A 21934-nucleotide genomic window follows, 5' to 3' on the forward strand; every position below is an offset into this window, starting at 1 on the left:
ATTCCTGCTTCTGAGCTCCACCAGCTTCAACAACACAGGGGCAGTTTGAGCATATATGTATTTGCAAATATTGCTCACTATCTTAACTCTGATCTGTTTCAGGGAGATAGGACCTCGAGACAGCAGCACAGGTTGGTCTGAAAGCTTCAAAGGAATCCTTGGTGTTTGGCACTGCTATTGTTTGCACAGATCGGGAGAAGGGTCTTTTCTTTGGGGGCTGCTGGACTGACTGAGGGATAAGAAGGAAGGTTTAAAGCAGGAGAATAAAAGTGGCTGATAGTGTGCCCACATGTCAACTTTCATCTCGTTTGATCAGAGACTACAGTGGGTTTGAAAGGTCTCAAAGGTGGGCACGGTAATCCAGAAAGAAACTGTGGACATGCTGTGTTCATCATGTCAAACAATTATCTTCTTCTACTTTGTGTTTCCTGTGTGAGTTTCAGAGTCAGATGCTGGTAAAAATGATCAGCCTCAGATAAAAGCCAGAGGCCAGAAAACATCGCCGTCTTCAGAGTATGGAAATGTCTGGACAGTTTTGGATTTTGGCTGATTGATTTAAAAGGAGGCTCGGGTCCCAAATAGTCAAAGGAGCCGTGGACTGTGGAAACTGCTGTATTTGTGTCAGCGCGTGTTCTGAAATGTCAGGAGCCTTTGACGTCTGGAAAGGTTTATGGGACTCTGAAAACATCTTTATGCAGACAGCAATTTGTGGCTGCTCATCTTCTGTCATCTTAGTTAGTAATCAGAGAGTTCTTTATGTGAGATCCAGATCATACTATGTGTCTTTTTCAGCAAATATAAATCTATACTGTGTGTTTGTGTCAAAGACCACTGCAGGCATGTTTGTGTGTATGTTTTGCCTGCTCTTTTCTCTATGATTCTATGTGTATATATGCAACACATGTTTACAAATGGTCTGTATGGAACGTTTATGCACTTCATGACCCCCCACAGCTCCCAGAGAGGTGGTCTTAATAGTTTGGTCATGCTGATTGCTAACTTCTGCTCAGAAAGTGTTCAGAGGCACCTGAGCTCTTTATGCTCCTCAGTGATTATAATCCAATTAGGAACCTATAATCTACTTCATTCCCAGTATTATGAGACAGTTATGGATCCTAGTCTTCCTCTGTAGATATTGCACTAAATAAACAGGACAGCTGTGCATTTTACTAAAGATCAACCAAAAGAAATAAATTCCTAGGGACAGATGATCAGCTGGAGCAGGTCTCCATTTTTATTTTTGTGAGTCAGTGAGTTTGTTTGTGTGCATATATTTGTCTATGTACAGTACATGGTGTATCTCAGCATGTCCTAAAAATGATAGGTCACAGACAATTACATGATTTAAATAGCTCATTTAACATGCATGTGTTTGTTTGTGTGATGAATCTGGATCTCACTCCTTGCATCAATGAGGGAATTCCACACACCAATACAGCTTTTAGGCCCCTCAGCACCTATTGTGCAACACACTCACATCTACACACTGATGTTACCTTTTAACAGCAACTACTTGAGCCAACTATTTTTCTAGAGCTATCACTCATCATGGGCTTTTATATATCAAAAACAAATCCTTAAAAACATGATTAATATTTTTTGGGATTAACATTTGCCCACACAAACTTTAATTTGCACTTTATTCTTTTACTTTTGTGCCAGAAAGTTAAGTACATTTTAATCTCACCTGTCACTCTGCAGTAATTGTTTCTCTCAATCCCTCAGCCTCTCCCTATTGGCTTGTCAGTGTCCTAGATTTGTGTGGAGACCACAGTGTTCTCCACACAAATCTTCGCTAAAATCAACAAGACAGAGTGCATACTTTTTTTACCTGTAACAATTATTGCAGGAAGTGAATGACTGCTAGGTTAAAACTAAATCCAAATTTGTTTTAGATGCATTTTGGAGAAGGCTGCAGAAAAAGCCTTCCCACTGTCATCTGGATCAGCAGCTCTGTTGTGTCCCTCATAGACCTCAAAACCTAAAGTGAGACCAGATGAGAGGACGTTTTGTGTGTGTGAGTGTGCGTGACTCTGTGTGTGTGAGTAAAGGAGCTTTTAAAGAAGAAGAGGTCAACAACTCAGAATACATTCCCACAGGAATGAGGCTCACAGACAACCCAAAATGATTATCAGCTTTACGACAAAGTGAGGGTGTGGTGGTGGTGGTGTTTTCTAGGAAGATGACAGACATCCAGCTTTACCATGACCATGGCTCACAATTATGAACCTGTGTTGATTTGTAGAAGACTGTCTTGATCCAAATAACAGTTCACACCAGAAGTTTAAAAAATAGTTTGACATTTTGGAAAACTTGCTTTTTTAAGAGTTAGGTGAGAATATTGATGCCACCAACCTACTGTATCTTTATGGCAAATACTAAACTGCTGACAGTTAGCTTAGCACAAAGTCTGGAAACACAGTGAAACATATAGCTAACAATAGCTCCCTAGCAGCCTCTCTAAATCTCACTTACTGACACATTAGTCTTCATTTGTTTAATCGATACAAAAACCAAATGTAAAAGTGACAGTTCACCATTATATTCAGGTGAAGAGATGGAGTTCAGTCTTTGAACCTAATAAACCACAGTTCCCTTCTGAATGAATGAAGGGAGGTGGAGGATAAGAAAATGGGGAACTGAGATAGATAATCTGTCTGAGAAGGAGGTGTACACATTCACTCACACACACTTACACACAGCCCTGGGGCACAGTAGTTCAGACTGAGATAAATGCATTTGGCAAGCTCACTGTTTTGGTTTATTGAGGTTTTTAAAATTTTCCCCTGTCAATATTTTAATATTATTAAAGAAAATAGGGGTTGCTGGCTTCAAGAAAGAAAGAACACAAAGAATATTTATTTTGACTCCTAAGAAAAAACAAACCTGCTTGTTTGCATTTTTGCAGAGAAGACTGATACCACTTTCACATCTCTTATAACCTATAAAGCAAAGTTAGCAGCCAGATAGCTTAGCTTAGCAAAAATATTGGAAATGTCTTGACTGGTTCTGTCCAAAGACAACAAATATCAAATAACCATCCATAAAACAATAATCTGTCATTTACACTTTGCAGAGAAAATTAACAAATTCATTATTGAGCTTTAGAGGTGCTAGTAAATGAACTTTGGTTCTCTTTGTTTTAGATTAGCCTTTGTGCTAAGCTACACTAACTGGCTGCTGGCTATAGCTTCATGATTAGATTACAGGCATGAACATAAAAAAATAACAAGTCTGTGATTGCAATTTCCACCTTCTAAAATGTAAAAGAAGTTTAAGAAACCCCCCCAGCTCAAACAAAGGTCTCTGTGGATACAGACGTGACTGGCAAATATAGAATAATGATATGTTTTGAAGCACGAACAACCATTGTCAGTCTCTCCAAAAAGAGGCCAGTCTGGCATTGAGGAATTCACAGCTTTGGAAGTAAATGTCTGCTAGTAAATGGCAGCTCGAGTCAGAATGAGGTCAGACTCCAGACATTTTATTTGCTTTTCCCTCATGCTAATTTCTCTAGATGCAGTTAAACCGATGAGTTTGGGCCAGAAATGTAAAAAGTGAGACAAACAACAGGCAAGTTATGAACTGTATGTATAGGTCTAAGGTTGAAAAAGTGTCTCTGTGTAGATGTGTTTCTGTGTATATTTGTGCATATTAGGTGGTCACATTCATATTTGAGCAATGATGCATCCAACTGTCACACCTGATGGTGTTTGCTGTTGCTACATCCCTGTGTGCCCCCCTGATAATGATTTCCATAGCTAGGGGCCTGCTGATTGTGTGTACATGTGTCAACCATTACAGCAAATTACAAATCTTCTCCAGCAAAAGTCAAATGTTCCAGTCTCATTTTGTAATTACCAGTATCAGGAAGAAGAGATACCTGGCAAAATCCTTTAAGCCATCATGACAGAGCTTTGAAACTACTGCCCAGGAGATTCTCATTTAGTGGCTGTAGTTTCCTATAAATGAACCTGATGCTTTTTTACTGTGTCTGGAATGAATATCAATGAGATATTTGCTAGTAACAGATTCCAGATTGAAGCTGTATAGAGTGTTTTTCTACTGTTTTGGATTAGATGTAGCCTTTATGACCATTGAATAAATTCACTTTTCATCTAGTTTCCTTTGCAGTGGTGTGGCTATTAGTCTAAAGAGGTGGGATCTCAAAACTATTTAGTTTAATGCTCAAACTGAAGTGTCCGAAGTGCATCTAGCTCCTTTGAAGAAACAAAAGATGTCACACAGCCTCCTCTCTGCTACATGTTAGATGCTGAATGGTCAAGCCCTCAGGTAGAGGCGATCAGTGAATACAAAAGCCAACAACAAAGTGATGGGGAAACCCCACCCCTCTCCTGGAGCCTTCCCTTACTTTCATCAGAATCGTAGTAAGAATGATGGATGGACAAGGAGATGGAGGACTAAACAAAAACACTCTGATCTCTCTATCCACAGACAATCTTCAGCCCCCCACATCTTCCTTTTGCCTTCCCCTCCTCCAGTCCTTGTTTCCTTCTACTTTCACACAGGTGCATTGGTCTTTTTTGCCTTCAGGAGAACTTCCATTCTCAGTGGCCTTGAAGCATTAAACAGGGTTAGACTCACATAATGTCTCAAGTTTACATGGAAGTAATTCAAATCTGAACAAAAGTTTGCTGTGATTCATTCTAATTTCATGAGGTTTATATTTGGGCAGCACCCAAATGCAAGTGGTTTAAATTATGTAGGTAATGTACATGTACAGAGATACTGTATAAGCCCACAGATACTTTTCTCATAAACTAAAATGCATGTAACTGTCCTTGACTAGAAAACAGCTGTAGAGAGCAATTTTCAATGTGTCTTTCATCCTGGCAGTAAAAACTAAAATACCTTTCCAGGGAGCAAGTCTGTACAAGAGCTTTGTGTTTTTTAAAACTGTTATTTGCCTTCTCTGGGTGCTTTACTGTAACAGTAGAATCAGGTGTGCAGGATTCTAAAGAGCACAGAGGGAATTAAACCGATGGACAATCATGTCATCACAGAAGCCACAGACCATTTGGGAAATGCCTTCGTTTCTAATCCACAGCTCTTTAGTGAAAAGTGGAACCTGATGATTGGCTCCTAAGTGATATTGGGTGTGTTAAAGAAGGGTGGAGGTGCAGGGAGAGCAGGGTGTGAGAGGAGTTCAATGGTCTATATGTGTTTGTGTTTACATGACAGAAGATGAATGCGAGTGAGAAAAAAACAGTGAGAAAAAGGTTAAACAGAGACAACTGTGACTGGCTGAATATACAGTTTCATGCCTCCAAGCTCATTTTGAGGGATTCATTCAAGACGTGTGGCTGCAAATCTGACAGAATCATGAAGATGAAACAAACTGTAGTATGTGTCTGTCCGGATACATGTGTACATGTGCGTGCAGAGAGTTTAATGCATTTACATTCTTATGCATGGATTCACATTGCTGTGGATGTCTGTTGTTCCACTCTGCGTGTGCATATACCACAGACTGTAACTTACTGAAATATTTGTGGGCTACTCCTTGTGGTTTCCTTTCATTTAAAGACCTTGTTGTCTTAAATGTTGATTACCATGACACCAGCTCCAAACTGCAGTAGTGCCTTTTACGTGTCTGTCAACATCTGTTTCCGCCCAGTGTGTGAAAAACAACTTGCTTTCCATCTTTACAATTCATTGACATGGATGGTTGGCTCGAACACTGTGCTACTGTTAGTGGGCCAGAATTGCCACCCAAATGGATTTGCTCATTAATTTTCACATTCACTCAGCTCATCCAAAAACACTGAATGGACAAAGATGCGTGTGAATGAGCAGCTGGGTGAATGTCCCATTATTTTACCAGAGGCTATGTGTTCATTTATGTAAACAAATCATGGACAGTCTCTGTGAATTAAACACAGTCATCAGATGGGTGTTAACATATTGTAATTACTGCTGTAGAACCACAGTAGTTTTCTCTCTGCTTTTTGGAGTTTCCCATGTTATTTGAATTCCAGCCTGTCACACTGACTGTGAGAAAACAGAGCTGTCATCCCCAAAAGGAAAAAAAAACTGTTCTGTCCATTGCCTCACTGTTGAGCCAGGTCTACTAAAGTAGTATCACCTGTCCTGTGAAATCCTGGAGGCCAGTGTGTATCTGAGAGAGTCTGTGTGTGTGTCTGTGCCTGTGTCTATGTGTGTGTGTGTCAAACTGTTTCATGCTGCAGAAACAGGAGATGGGCTTCTACCCAAGGGGCCAGTCTGCATTTCATAGGAATGCAAAATCATGTGTGACTCAAACAAGCAAATCATCAGCTAAGGTGCTGAAGGTTATTTTGGCCAAAGGGGACAGGGGTATACCAAATATGTGACCTTTGGGGGTAAAAAGCCTGTTAGGAGATGTTAAATATACAGCTGGTTAACACAGCTTTATGCAAAAGACTAAGCCTAAACAAAGGGACACAGCTTTTCAGAATCAGGGGAACATCCCGGTGCTGGTCCTTCATGCACAGGCCCATAGGCAACACATTCAGCCTCAAATACAATATTTATGAGACAGAGCAATCACTCTTCACTTCTGGCCTATGGTTTTGGAAGGTTTGTGTCAGGAAACGTGTCACTACACACTCACCGGCCACTTCATTAGGTACACCTGTATGCAATTCAGTGCAACATTTCTGCCTTAACATCTGTGGTTCTTAACATCTAAATGTTTCAGTTTTTGTTGAAATTGTCATAAATATATACATTCAATAACATATTTATTATTGATATCATATTTAAAGGTGGTACCATATTGGACTACATTATATTCAGAGGTGTTCCTAATATTCTGACCTTCTCATTTACATAGCTGGGGAGGACAAAAATATAGTGACACCTCTAAATATTAATGTAGTCCAGTACAACACCACCTTTAACTAGGACCTCAATAATAAATATACTATTGAATTGAAACATTTATGACAGTTTTGCCAAAAACATTTTGAGCTTCATAAACACAGATGTTAAGGTGGAAGAGTTGCACTGAATTGCATGCAATTGTACAGGTGTACCTAATAAAGTGGCCGGTGAGTGTGTGTTGGCTATGTACTGGTTCAGTGCTGCAGAGAGAGTACAAGAGGTTTTGGACAGACATCCTCAGGGCTGACTGACACATACTGTATATCATATGGGTTCAAAGGGGCAAAGAAGATTTTCCTCTGTGGGGTCATCTTACATCTGTAAAACACTGATGTGCCTGGAGCTCATAATAAAGTGCTCAAGACGTTTCATGTTGCAAAATAAAAATAAAAAAAAACGTTCAACAAAGTAGTTCAGTTTAATGTAAATCTCAGGAAGCTATAAAGTTACAAATCCCAAAGATAACGTTTTCTCACTGGGGTTTCTCCTTTCTCATTAATATGCATCAAATGGTTTTATATGATAATGAATAATGTCATTTAAGTTATCAATACAAATATCTGAATGATATTGCCACATTAGGCTACTATAGACCAGAGCCTCTACTGTATGTGCACTTCATCTCCCTATGAGGCGTGTTTATCCAATAGCTTGAGGAAGGAAGGGTGGAGACGTTAAAAAAAAAACGGGCGTAGGAAAAGGAGAGAAGAAACCCAGAATGAGAGATCAGACCTCAGAGCGCTCAGATACAGCAGGAGAGTCTCCTCTGACTGCAAAGCAACGAGTGAGTTTAAATGATGCTGTAGACTGAGAAGGATTCATTTCAACCACTCCTTTCCGAAAGACTATGACAATTATCTGTGACAAATCCACTGTACTCTCTTTCTGCTGAGAGGAGCTCTCCGTGTGATGCCTCACTTTTGCGCAACAGGTTCTGCAAGATAAATTTAATATCAACTCCGATCCATGTAGAAAGAAGAAGAAGCATGCTGTCACCGTTCTGGCCCTTTGGCATCGAGCAGGAGATCAACTCATGGGATGTAGTGGAGGCAGAGTTAGGTTCAACTTTGGTAAGGCACTGTCCAAAGTCTCGGTGTTTTTCACCATGGTCCTGATCTTCACCTACTTCTTCTACTGCCTTACCGGATTTTGCGATTCGGCTCCGAGAGCTTTACACAGTCAACACGCTTTAGACAAGGACTATGTTATTTTGGACGATCATCGTCGCATTTTGGATGACATGCGGCCATCGCCACGTCTCTTCCCCGACGCGCACTCTCACCAGAACAGCACAGCCTCCGCGGACGCAGAGCAGGTGGGCGCACAGGATCAGCTGCCTCATCACACATCAGACAGCGCAAAAGAGAGCACCCAGAACAACGGTATCCCTGTGTCTAACACTTTCGGAAGCAAAAGGTTTCCACAGGCGATTATAATCGGCGTGAAGAAAGGAGGGACCCGGGCACTGCTGGAATTTCTCCGCATTCACCCGGACGTGAGAGCGGTCGGCGCGGAGCCCCACTTCTTCGACAGGTTTTATGATAAAGGCCTGGAGTGGTACAGGTACGGAACGCAAACAAAACACATGCATGAGGAGGTGACGCCAGGCTTTAATCACGAGGACATTTGCATTCACTTTTTTTTTTTTTTTACAACCTCTTATGAAATCATAAAGCTCGAGGTTTAATTTGTGATAAACACAAATGTATTAATTTAAAATTCACCAATGAATACAACATGCATGAGTGCCAATAAGAATATGGCAAGATTGAAATCTTTACCATAAAGTTCTGGACGGCATGTCACCCAGTGAATGCTGGGAGGTGTATGGTTGCAGGCTGAAGAGTCAGATGTCCCTTCAGCTGACGCCTCCTGCCAACAGACAGGACAGTCACACTCACTGACTGATGCATTCTGATAAGCACTGGCCATTGCGCACTGCACTGTAGATCAAAAGGCGTTGAGGTCCCAGAGGAGCAGTTCATCATCTCGCCAGTCATTTTAACACCATTTATACACTTCAAGATGACATCCTGTATTATCATTCCCACCTTGTTAAGAATGGCACTGCAGAAGAAGCCAAATATAAAGGATATTAACCTTATTTACATCGTTGGTCCTGGTCAGATGTAATGGCTTTGGTTGCATGTAACTAATTTACAGTAAAATAGAGATGAAGGCACATTAGGCCTTCATCAGATGCTGCTGCAGTGACAGCAGCTGATTTGGGGTGACCAGGCTGACCACAGCTATCATGTGTGTGTAGTTAAGGCCCTAAGGAAAGATTTAGGTCCTGATCATCTCCAGATGTTCTACAAGCTCCCGAGAAAGGTCCCAGCTGAGCCCAAAGCCCTCTGCATGGTCAGAATACCTTTTGGACCCGTGAGCTTAGAATTCAAGGTGACATAAGGAGAGAGTGAGATTTGATAGAGCACTTTGATAACAAGATGGTTCTAAGGTGTAACTTAAACCTCTCCTGACATTTTTTCTTAACCCCCTTGGCTGGGTTTTAACTCAGAACATAAGGACACACGGAAACACTTTCACCGCTGATAATTTTTGTATGTTGCTAAACCTCTACTCTCTTTTTCTCTCTGTGCACACAAAGACTCCCACATCTATTACTTCTCTTCTACACTTCTCTCCTCTGCTACCACATTTGTAACCCGTCCTACATCCCACGTTCTTCACTTTCTTTTTATTAAACCTTCTCTCCATGTTTTCTCATTCTTTCCCCCCTCACACCTAGTTTCATTTCTCCTTACTATTCCTTTTGCTTAGCCAGAGTCTGTGGGAGACCTGGTGTTCCCAGGCCATGTTTTTAATGTGTGTTTTTGTGGGTTTTAATTAGCCTGATTGGCGCTTTAAACTGTTATGCTTTAGTACTGTAGTTTCACAGCAGCAACACCAACATAACTTGTGAAAATTGAATCATTCATAACAAGGGCTACAAAAAGTGATTCATTTCATTATCATAAAATGCCCATTATAAATTGAGCCCAAGGTGTCATGTTACTTGTTATGTTTAATTAATATCCCAATGCTAAGATATTCATTTTACTATTATATGTGGCAAGGAGATTATTAAGATGTCTAGCAAAATAATTATCTAAATTAATTGAAGCAAAACAGAAGAACAAAAACTCCATGAGCAACTTAACATTCTGTTGTGATGTCAGATTTTTCTAAAGCAACAATCAGTTTAAAAGTCATTATGAACAAATGTTTCAAGATTTGCAAGTGCCAAGTTTTCAAAGCTATTTTGATTTAACAAACATGTCTAGGATGGAGAAATAAGCACCAGTGTAGGGATGAGAGTCATGCACAGTCATGCACATCTGAAAGCCTCTGCTCTCAGATATTTGATGAAAACAGAGGACATATTTGATGAAAACAACCTGAAGACACTTCTCAAGCTTGTTTTGCCAGCAGCATTGTCATCTGTGGAACAAACCTAAACCTCATCTGTGTATGTTTTCCATTGCTTTTATCTGAATGAATCCATCCAGTGTCTCTTTGCTCTCCACCCATTTTGTCTCTCCATCCCGTCCTCTATGTGTGCATACAATATGAGTCCATGGTAATGGAAAAGCCACAAATAATGGATTCAAAAAGAAGCAAAAATGTAATGATTTCTGTGTTGTTTTATGGTTTTAAGGAGACTTAAATGAGTGATGAGTTTCATATGGGACTTGAGCGTCACCGCAGAAAACTGAGAGACGCCAACTTTCCATGGGACAGTGGCTCTGATTGTCACGGATTTGTCACCATCACCTGGCCAGGAAGGAGTAACTCATAGTCTTTTAATTTAATCTTCATTTCCATGATGATGTTAGAATGAAGTAATGTGTTTTTGTTGTCTTGCAGCAGTTATATGGTTTTTGAGCCAAGAGCCAAATTAACATAATAGAAAATAAATACCTGACTCTATATATTTCATTTATTAAAAAAAAGATCTTATATGCATTTCTATATGAGGAAAAATTCCAAGTCTCATCAGTATTTTGAAAGCCTGTCAATTGGCTGACCTACAGTCTTGACATCAAAGGCCATACTCGATTGGATTGCTATTAAAATATAGTACAAATCCTCTAAGGACAGCAGCACAAGGGTGAGGAGAAATGTCAGCACACGGCTTCTTACGAAGACAAAGATTTATGTAAATAAGAATGTGAAGTGATGACAGGTGAAAATAAGAGACAGGTATGCTGGTGTTTAGGATAATGTCTCATATGCTGTGTTTAAATATACAGTGCATCAAACTAATTGGATCAATTTTGTTAAATTAGAAATTAGATTAATTCCAAAAAAAGCCAAAACAAATTCATATAATCCTCTCCATCCATTTACTTGTCCACCTTATCATCACGATTTTTTGTTTCAACATTTACAAATATCAAAACACCCTTTGATTACATACATATTTTTGAGTAAATAAAAATTATAATAAATATAATACTCATTTTATAGGATTTATTCTCTCTTAGTTTATAAAAAAAGCAGCAGTTAGATTTCTACAGTTGTGTATTTGTGATCCATTCAGTTGAAAAAAAAAACCCAATATGTATTGCATTTGTGAATTAATTGATAAAATACTTAAAACAGTAAATATTATTTTTTTCCTCCATTATTAGCCTTTAGGATTTAATTATGTGCTTATAGTATTTGGGACTGTGTTGTTTAAAATAATCCTAGCACTGTATTTATGCCTTATTTTATTTGCCAGAGGTCAAATTTTTGACAGTTATAAAAGTGGAATCAAATGTGCATGGGGCAATGTCTTGCAGAAGTGGTGATTTTCCCAGTGTCTCATTTTGCATCAAGCCCTGATGTCATTAATTATAGAGGCTGAATGCAGCTGATTGGTATAACAGGCCAGGAAGTGGTCTCTGTACTGTTGAGTTGTAGTTTGTGTTAATGGACCTTGGTTGTGGCTACAGGGGGTGTTATAAGGTTTGAAAAGGCCCACACTTAACACCCCATATGGTGGAAATTATAATCATTTGAAATTGGGGCACCTGTAAAATCTTGTGAGGTTTTCAGTCATGTCATTTTAGCTCTATGCTGGAGTTAGTGAGGAAAATAGTTTGTGTAGAAAGAATGGTTTTGTTTCACTTGGACAAAATGAAATATTTTATTTGCTTGGTAGTTTGAACTGCCAAGAGAGCCGCAATCATAACGTTTATCATCAGAGAAATGTTAGCGCTTGGACTATCCCTGGTGTTTGTCAGATTCATAGTCTTGTGAACTTATTTTTTGAATGGTCAGTTCCAGATTAACACAGTGATTCTGAAAATTGTACTGATTAATTTATCCAGGTTCGGTTTGTGTGTGGCTATCCTCTGGCCATGCTTGCGGAACTGTGGGGCTGTTAAAACACAGCAGTGCTTTAAGCTAAATGCTAATATAACCATGTTAACTTGCCCACAGTGACAATGCTAATACTGATGTTTAGCAAGTGTAATGTTTATCATGTTCTTATATTGGTGTGTGAGCCTAGCATGCTATCATAAGTCTCATAAGTTTTGAAGAAATTAAAATTCTGACCTGATGATGGCTAGCAAAAATTCAGAGGACCACCAGTGTTGTTACAGTATATCATGAGGGGTACATACAGTAAATGTCCAGTCAATGTTGAGATACTTATCACTTATTTTGTTATACTGTAAAGACGTTTTGTAAAAACAAAACATTTTTATATCCCTGACCAAGAGATAACAAACACAGTGTTGCTGTGGTACTGATACTGTTATAGAAACTTTTCAACCAATACCCTATTCAGCAGTCTTACCCTACCTTAATGTGCCAAATGCTGAAGCCATTACTAACCTCCCTTCCTGTTAAGACTCCTAGGTATGACTGGACGCTCACATTCTATAGTCACTAATTAGCAATCAACCATCAAAATATATTTCATTTCTTTATAGAAAAGCACCCCTGTATCCCAGACACAGACACACGTGTATGGTTTTACCCCCTATCCAGCCATCCCCTCTCTTACACACATTCGTCCTCATTGCAATCACTCATTGCCTGCTGTAAACCACCAAAGATGAAAATGTAAAACACTTGTAGTCTCTGTAGAATATGACACTTCAGCTAACCTCCTGTTGAGAAAACCATTCTGTTACTCCATTACAATATCATTATTCAAAGGGAAAAATATTGTCTGACAGCAGTGGCATTAAAATTTGTGGGTGGCAACAGTCTTTTTGTCTTGTTGATTACCACAGGGAGCTAACACCCACTTCCTCCCTCCACCTATGCAGAAAGTTGTCCAAATGCTTGAAATCCACCACTGGGTTGACGCTTGAGTCACACATACAACAGTACATCAAGCATAATTGTGTGTGTTTGAATATTAAGAGCTGGTAGACAGTATTCCACTAGCAGATGTGAAAGACTGTGTAACATTGCTGCTCAGTCTCAAGCCCATCCTCAGGCTACTTTTGACATTATCCTTGTTAATCTGTGTTTCATTCCACTCTGTGGCCTTGTCGTTCGCTCAGGTTTCTGTTCAGACAAAGAACACATAGACAGCATGGCGACATTTGCCCTCAATGGCTCCTCTTGTGGGTGGCATCACATCAGCAGTGTCAGTGGCATGTTGATATGTTCTTAAATGTCACTCTTCCTTTAAATTACTCTATTTTGAACTTGGGTTTATTTAGTTGTTTTCTGTTCAGGGGGGGAAAGCAGCAAATGTTTTATCCAGATAACCTGAAGTGCCGTCCGTGCTCCTATCAACCTCTGAGCATAAATGCATTGCTGGCAAATATTTTCCTTCATTTTTTTGTTTGCTTCTCATTGTTCCAGGCTAGATTTTCCATTGCCTTCTTATTTGGGCCTCAGCTAAGAAAGCATTTGAACATAAAGACATCTGCCAGAGCAAAAGTCTCCTTCAGCAAGTCAGTGTTCAGCATAGATGTTTCAGTAAATGAATATAATAATCCATGGAATTTCACATCTGTTTTTGTTTCAGAAAATTACATGATAATTGGATTTTTAGTATCTCTTTCTGTACAATCAGCTCCGCTTTCCATGCAGCATGCTTTTTGTTAGGGCACTACAGGGGATGTAGCTGCAGCACTACAGTGGGAGAACCCATAATCTAGAGGGAAGGAAGTCTCTTGGCCACATCCTTGTTGCCAGTGTTAGTATTTAATTTTCTGATCCAGACTGCCTAGAACATATCAGTAGTGTAATCAGTGCTGTAGCACTTCAGGGAGGAAAAGCACTACATCCTTTAAACAGCAGGGAGTTCCAGACTAATGTGGCTAGTCAGCAAGGCTTTCCAATACTGAGCTAAATCGCAAACATTTTCATGCCCCGAGTTACTCACTCTGCACACTGCACATGAAAGAAGTGTTTTAAAACACATATAACATGACAATAGATTTACAGGCATGCAAAAATTGACAACAGATGAATCATCCTTGAGCTGTTTACATTTTGCCTGACAGATTTATAATAGAAAATGGCTTTTATTGATTCTCTGATAATGAGACATATTGTGATGAGGGAGATAGAGAGCCAAGGAGAGAGGGGGCAAAGCCACAATTCATTAACTATTCATGAGCATGAAAAGACAACTTATGGTCAATGACTGAAGTGACACTTACGAGAAGGAGTGAAGGACAAATCTGGGAGGACTATGGATGAGAAAGGAGAGGACAGAAAGGGAGATGAATGCTCAGTAAACAGCGACACCTGACACATCTGTCATAGAGAGACAGACGTATTGATCAGACACAGATAAACGGGGCACAGACAGGCAGGGACAGACCACTGTCATTGGATCACAATCAATTAATGGTCTTTTATTATGGGGAGCACTTGATGGGGGTTGGTTGAAATGGCTTAACTTTAAGTAAAGGACTGAAACTTGAAACTGACTCAGGAACAACTTTATTCCAACCAGGTTATTTTTCATTCTTCTCACTGATCATGGGCTCTACATGTGTGAATAAATACTTTCTTATAACCAGAGAAGCATATTTGCATTAGATTTGCTGCATTTGATTACAAAACAACTGTTCAGTCAGTGAACCTGTACTTTGACTTCTGACTGCTGCTTTCAACCACAGTCAACCACTGACCTGTGTTGTACTTTAAATATATTGGAGGGTCAATTTCACAAGCCTTATTTTTTTTTCTCAGCTGTTTTTATATTTGCTAATCTTCTTACATGGTAAACATGGTTTGTTTCTTTTTTAACTCTTTAACACTTTTTCATCTTAAAAGCTACCAATGGTTAATTTTATGCCAACATATGCAACAAAACAATGGACTAATGAACCACTACTTTATGAATAGTATGTTTTTAAAATAATTGTCAAATTGGTGTGTAACAGCAGAGACTCATTAGAGTAGCTTGCAAAATAAAATAAATTTCCCCTTGGGTGCCCATCAGCCATTTGTGAATGGTCTCTTGTCACTGATATTTGAAGTAACAAACAAAGAACACAGACGTCATTACTTGTTTATGAAAGGTCCTTTTTCCTAGTAACACATTAAAAGTGTCTTGGGTAAATGAACTACAGACATAGCTCATATTCTATTTTTCATGCAAATCAATTAGTTTTTTGACATCCAGACCCTCCACAACTCTTCCTCACGCAGTCTGTCAGTGTAAGATATAGGAAATGTCAAATACCATGTTAGCCACACTGCCTGTTTGCAAGATAGGGCTGTAAAAAGCAATCTGTGAAACAGGCAAGGCCATCTACTTTGATATTACACTGTTTGTAAAAAAGAACCTGAAAAACAAAGATAAAATTAAATGTAGGGCAAGAAGATAAATAAATAGAATCTGTGTAGAGTTCCAAATGCTACAATACAATATACAATAATTATGCTAAATATTTCTCTGCAATATAGCAACACATAATTCAACACTTGCCTTTTCACTGTCATTCTGCCCAGCATATTTCATTATTGCAGCCATATGTTTAACACACCAGCTGAGCTCGGCAACTGTCCATCCTGGTCGCACTTCCTGCACACTTTGGTCTGTTTGGGTTCTTGCAGGAACCCATAGGGGAGATGAGGGTGGTGACGAGGGGACCCTTTGCTCTAGCAGGAAGAAGGGGGCTTGGGAATCCGTAGGAAATTGCTGTTAAGTGGTTCTTGAGGCTTTGTGGTTTTGACTCATCTGGCCTATAGTGAGTAAATGGTCTTGTTGTGTAGACCTTACAGTGAGACTCAGAAGGGCTGTCTGAGCCCCTTGTACGGGACAAAAACACAGTACAGTGTTTGAAGCTTTAATCACACAGATGTTGTGGTGCTTTAAGATTTAACTGTGAAGTAATAATGCAGTCAACTCTCTCTTTAAAGCTGCACTAGTCATTTTTTTTTTGTTTTTTGGGCTAACCATGGATCAAATGACTGTGTGTGATGTGAAGTGGTAACGCTTAGCAATGGACCCAGAGTGAATTAACACCTCACTGCAGTTCTCTTTAGCTCAAAAGTGTGTTTAACATCTTTTAGCTCATTGTTTTTATTTTATAGTTCACAACTTCACTGTTCTGGTTCAGTTGCACCACTCTCATTAGCATTGCTTACAGATGTACTGGGAACTGTACACATTAGCGATATGAACTTTATATGGTTGTGGTAACATGTCAGTGTTGCATCTACCCAAGAGTTGCTAAAAACATCAATTACAGCTTTTCACAATTGCTAAAACAATAAACCCCATTCTCTGAACCAAATTCTCAATAGCCTAAACCAATTTGTCAAATAAATCACTCTTTCTGCAAAACCTTAAACAAGTTCAGGCACTTAGACACAGTTTGCAAATCTCATGCACTCTTTTTGCTAAACTCTAAACACAATTCACACTGTGATGAACCTGTGTTGCAAAACACTAAACAGAGGACAGCAGAACACAACTAAAGCACTACATTTTAATTATATGATGAGAAGGTACAAATCATAAGCCAGTTCAAAGTGCACAGATGGCACGGGTACATCCATCAACTATGGGTAACAATATGAGAGGTAGAAGAATATGAGGTGTTGGACAAAAAGGACGAGGAAGAGTAAGACCTTCCACCATACAGCCCTTTCCTCAACCCAACAGAAGAATTTTGCTCTGCATGGCGGTGGAAAGTCTATGACCGAAACCCATATACCAGGGAAAATCTCTTACAGGCAATGGAACTGGCCTGTGGTGAGATAGACATGCAGTCTTGTCAAGGCTGGATCCGCCACACCAGAGGGTTTATTGCCCGTTGCCTGGGAAGGGACAACATTGCCTGCGACGTAGATGAAGTCCTCTGGCTGGGCCCAGCTCAAAGATGTGATCCTGAGGCAGAATAATCTTTCTGATGTGTTTTTCTTCTTCTTTTTTGATCGTAACATGGTTTTTGGTAAATTCATTATACAATAAACTTTTTTTGTTGTAACTACATGTCCTGGATGTTGGGTTCTCCTTTTTTTGATGTAGTGTCTCATTTGTGTATGATCTGAAAGCATTGTTTGATTTTGAGTGCTGGTGACATGGTTTTGAAGCAATTGCTTGATTTTGCCAGATGAGTCAGAGGTTTTGTGAATTTAGTTTGAGTATTTCGATTTGTGTTTAAGGTTTTGAGAAAATGAGTGGTGGTTTCAAGAAACGTGCTTTAGCAATTCAGAAAAACTGTAATACTGCTTTAAAAACATAACTGTGGATGCCAGGTGTATCAAAGTGTGAAATAGTTTTCACTATTGGCTTTGAGAAATAAATTTGAATTCTGTGTCTGACTACTTTCTGTGTTTTATTCAGGAACCTGATGCCTCGGACGCTGGAAGGCCAGATCACCATGGAGAAGACCCCCAGCTACTTTGTCACAAAGGAGGCTCCTAGACGTGTCTGCACTATGAACTGCCAAACCAAGCTCATTGTGGTGGTTAGGGATCCTGTGACACGGGCTGTATCTGACTACACCCAGACACTGTCCAAGAATCCAGGCCTTCCATCCTTCCAGAACCTGGCCTTGAAAAACTCCTCCACAGATCTGATTGACACCACTTGGAGTGCTGTGCGCATCGGTTTGTATGCCAAACATTTGGAGAACTGGCTCAAGCATTTCCCCTTGTCTCATTTTCTGTTTGTTAGCGGTGAGCGGTTGGTGTCTGATCCGGCTGGGGAGATGGGCAGGGTTCAGGACTTCCTGGGTCTGAAGAGGGTTGTTTCAGACAAACACTTTTACTTCAACCAGACCAAAGGTTTTCCCTGCTTGAAGAAACCAGAGGGGAGCAGCAGACCTCGCTGTCTTGGAAAATCTAAGGGTAGACCTCATCCACAGATCTCCTCTGAGGTCCTGCAGAGACTCAGAGACTTCTACAGGCCTTTCAACCACAGATTCTACCAGATGAGTGGGCAAGACTTTGGCTGGGACTAACAGAGGAGGATCCTGTCATAGCCCCCCAAAAAAGCCAGTCTCCTATTTTTTTGGAGAGACTGACTATTTAATGCTATACAGGGCTAACATTCTCAGGGACAGGGTAGAGGACTATTCTGCCTCAGTGGAATCAACGTGACATGCAGCACTCATGAATTATTTTTGTTTTGTTGTAGAGTAAAAGCTGACGTGGGCACAGTGCTGTCAATATGCAAGTTACATACATTGTTAATGGCTTAGTTATTAAACCATTAAACCATCTTCTTGCTTGTATGTTAATGTTAATGTTGTACTGAAGTTAGAAGCAAACTAGGTACCAAAGGAAAGCAAAAGCATTGCCTTTGAGTAGCATTCATAACATTCTCTATGTTGTGTTGATAAAATAAGCTGATATTTATAGTTTCTGTTGGTTACAGATTCTTTTAAAATAAAATAAAATGTATTTATTTCATGACAAAACATAAAACGGACATGTTCATTGACAGAACACTGGGGAGAAAATGCTATACTCCACAATAAACCACTACTTTAGCGGCATTTATATTTTTGTTAAGTTTCAAAAGGCCTTTAGAATGCTACAAATCTTAGCTTGATATTGTAGGATTGTTCCTTGTACATTGCAGTAAATGTACCAATCATACCTCATCTGTATATTAAATGTGTAACATTGATTAGAAACTACACACACACACACACGTGTTCAATTTTGCCTTCATCACTCTTTCACTTTGCATGGACACCACCTGTATTAACTGTTACTCGCAATAAATTGTGATTTTGTGATTCTGTGATTGTTTCTGAACCATTTTTAACTCGAAACCTAAAGTATGCAAAGCACAGTGTTGTGTATAAAATTATCATTTTGACTTTGATTCTCAGTTTTATCTGCTGTGACATTCATAGCATTTTATCCTTTTTTCTTTCCCTGTGTTACTGTAAAGCTGTCACTCAAACTGTGGATCTTCATATGAAAACTGCATAGCAAAAGGATTTGGCTATCAAAAGTGAATGTTAATCTAACAAATGTAATATATGCACCTGGAGATTACAGTATGTCTTTTCTAATCCCTTTATTAGAGGAAGAATCAGACAGCATTTGCTAAACCCCAGTAGTTCACTTATAGCTTAACAACTGTTAGCATGACCTATCACGCTTTGGACTTCTCCACATGTTGACGCACAAATATCCCCTCTTTGTCTGCACTTGTCTACTGCTTGTTCCTCACTTCCTTGTTTAGTCTCTCAAACTAGTATCATTAAATAGCCATAGCCTTGCTGTTTATCACAGTTAATGTTATTGTTTATTAGTCCTAAATTGCAGTGCTTGCTCCTACTAACGTTACCAGCACACATGTGGGAGAGGTATGAACTAAGGCTACAGTGTTCTTTACTTTATCCTTATATGTAGCCAACTTAAACTTACAAAATAGATCTTGGAGTCTTCTCTGCTGTGTCACGGTCAGAGAGGTGCCAGAAAATTCGGCTGAACCAAGCTTTCAAATCCAAGCAGCGACATGCAAAATATTTTTGAGCAGAAAAAGACGGTTTTACACAGTAAATAAATTTTGTTGGAATTTCGCTTGTATTAAAATCCTATGCCAACAAAAGTGTATACGATTATGTGTACAGTGCACGAGTTCTACTTTTCTCTCCTGCAGTCACGAGAGGGAAATCTCACTCTGTTGCTTTCCTTCTGTTCACGAGTCTCTCGCACTGCTTTTATGTCTTGCCACTTCCACACAGTGACACCACATGTACAGTCTGAGGCCTGTCCGCGATGTGGCCTTTAATTACGAGGATGCCGGCTCACTAAGAAAGCCCCCTCATTCCTCTCTGGGCTCAGAATTAGCAGCAGAGCTCTTCTCTTTCATGGTACACTATAATGTATGGAAGAAAAAAAAAACATCTGCTCTGGTGGAACAACCAAAAAAGGAACCCACACAAGAACTGAAATATACACAGTGAGCTGCAGATGTTTTTAATTTTATATATATATATGCCTGGCCACAATGCTCACATTCAATGATTAAACCAAAAATATTCAATCAAATCACTTAACACTGAACTTTACATGTGGAAATGTGAAAAAAAAGAAAAACTTGTCAGTTGCTTACATGAGCGTGGCAGTGATTTAATTGTGCTAGTTTGCATGCATGCAATGATTTGGCTGTCTCCATACATCTTGCCTCAGTTTAGTCTAGTCAGTATTTCTGTCACATTCCTCCCTCTGTTTTATATGTCTGCCATTAGTTTTTGGTGGACCTTACTAAAATTTAAATATACTTGACTTGCTTCATCTATGTCCATTTTTATTATTCTGGTTCACTACTGATAACTGCCTTTTTGTGGTGCCAGCTCATCAGCAAGCATTAAAGATAACTGATTTCCTCTTCTGCCATCTGGGAAAAATGTTATGTCAGTGTTCACAGAACTAACCCAGCATTAAGTTCCATTAAATCAGCAGGACATTCAGCATAATCTACAGTTGTCATTAAACACTGGTAATGATGTGAGAAATCCAACTGAGGTGAATGAAAGAACAGGCAAGGAAATGGAGACTGAGGATACATTCCCTAAAAGTGACACATAAAGATGCATTGAAGATCTGCTTTTAATAAGTCATAACACAAATGACATACTGCCTCTGGTCTGTGTTTGACATATGAGCTCAAGAACAGCCAACTTGTGGGTGCTGTAGGAATCTGTTGACACCACCAGCATTTAGTCATGTTTCATGATTCTGTCACAGTATTGTAGATGTACTGCCATTCAAAAATGTACAATCTGATTTGAGTTAATAAAGTATAGGAAAGATTTAAAATACAACTAATAAAAGAGTGTATGAATGTCTTTTACATTTTCATAGCCAGTTTACTATAGGATTCAACTAGTATAATGTTTGAGTCTTCTGAACAAAACAGTAATTCAGTATTTATAAATGCTCAGCTGTATACAACACATAACAAAATACACTGATCATAACATTATGACCACTGACAGGGGAAGTGAATACCATTGATTATCTCATTATAATGACACCTGTCAGTGTAAGGGGTGCAGTATATTAGGCAGCAAGTGAACATTGAACATTCAGTCCTTGAGTTGATGTGCTGGAGTCAGGAAGCGAAAGGACCTGAACAACTTTGATAAGGGCCAAACAGTGTCAGATTTAACATGTTGTGCTGTTCATAACTCAGAGTTGTTTGGTTAATTCCTCTTCACATTGAACCTGTAAGATTTGATTCTTATAGGCCCTAGTTACTTTATAAGCTTTAGTTACTTTTCATAACTTTAGTTTCCTTTAGTTACTTTTCAGTTCTTCATTCTTTTCTTTTAGTTACTTTTCATACCTTACTTTTCTTGCTTATACATATTAAAACTGTATTGATGACTGCTGTATTCTACTGAGTGAAACTTAAGAAACTGTATGCTGCAAATTCTGTAGAGACAGGATGTCTGTATCTTCAAGTAACCAGACGGCTTATTTTACATTTTAACAAAGACCTGTTGGCCTCTTTTGGACCTTCACCTAGACCCGCTTAGCATATTCCAAGTTCTGCTTTGTTATGTAGTATCTTGCAGAGACAGGGGGCCTACAACCTGAGATGACCACCCGGCCCGTTTAGCATACTCACTAGGTCCTGCTTTGTCCTGCAATAAAA

At 39.3% G+C, this 21934-nt stretch overlaps 1 protein-coding gene across 1 annotated transcript; it reads left to right on the forward strand.

Moving 5' to 3' along the window:
• Nucleotides 1-7936: 7936 nt before the first annotated feature.
• LOC109969510 (heparan sulfate glucosamine 3-O-sulfotransferase 6) lies at nucleotides 7937-19007 on the forward strand. Its single transcript, XM_020616439.1, has 2 exons — nucleotides 7937-8448; nucleotides 17654-19007. The coding sequence occupies exons 1-2, from the start codon at nucleotides 7991-7993 to the stop codon at nucleotides 18270-18272; spliced, it is 1077 nt and encodes a 358-aa protein (XP_020472095.1). The 5' UTR covers nucleotides 7937-7990; the 3' UTR covers nucleotides 18273-19007.
• Nucleotides 19008-21934: the final 2927 nt, after the last annotated feature.

This window comes from Monopterus albus, unplaced genomic scaffold (genome assembly GCF_001952655.1).
Source record: "Monopterus albus unplaced genomic scaffold, M_albus_1.0 scaffold174.1, whole genome shotgun sequence".
NCBI lineage: Eukaryota > Metazoa > Chordata > Actinopteri > Synbranchiformes > Synbranchidae > Monopterus > Monopterus albus.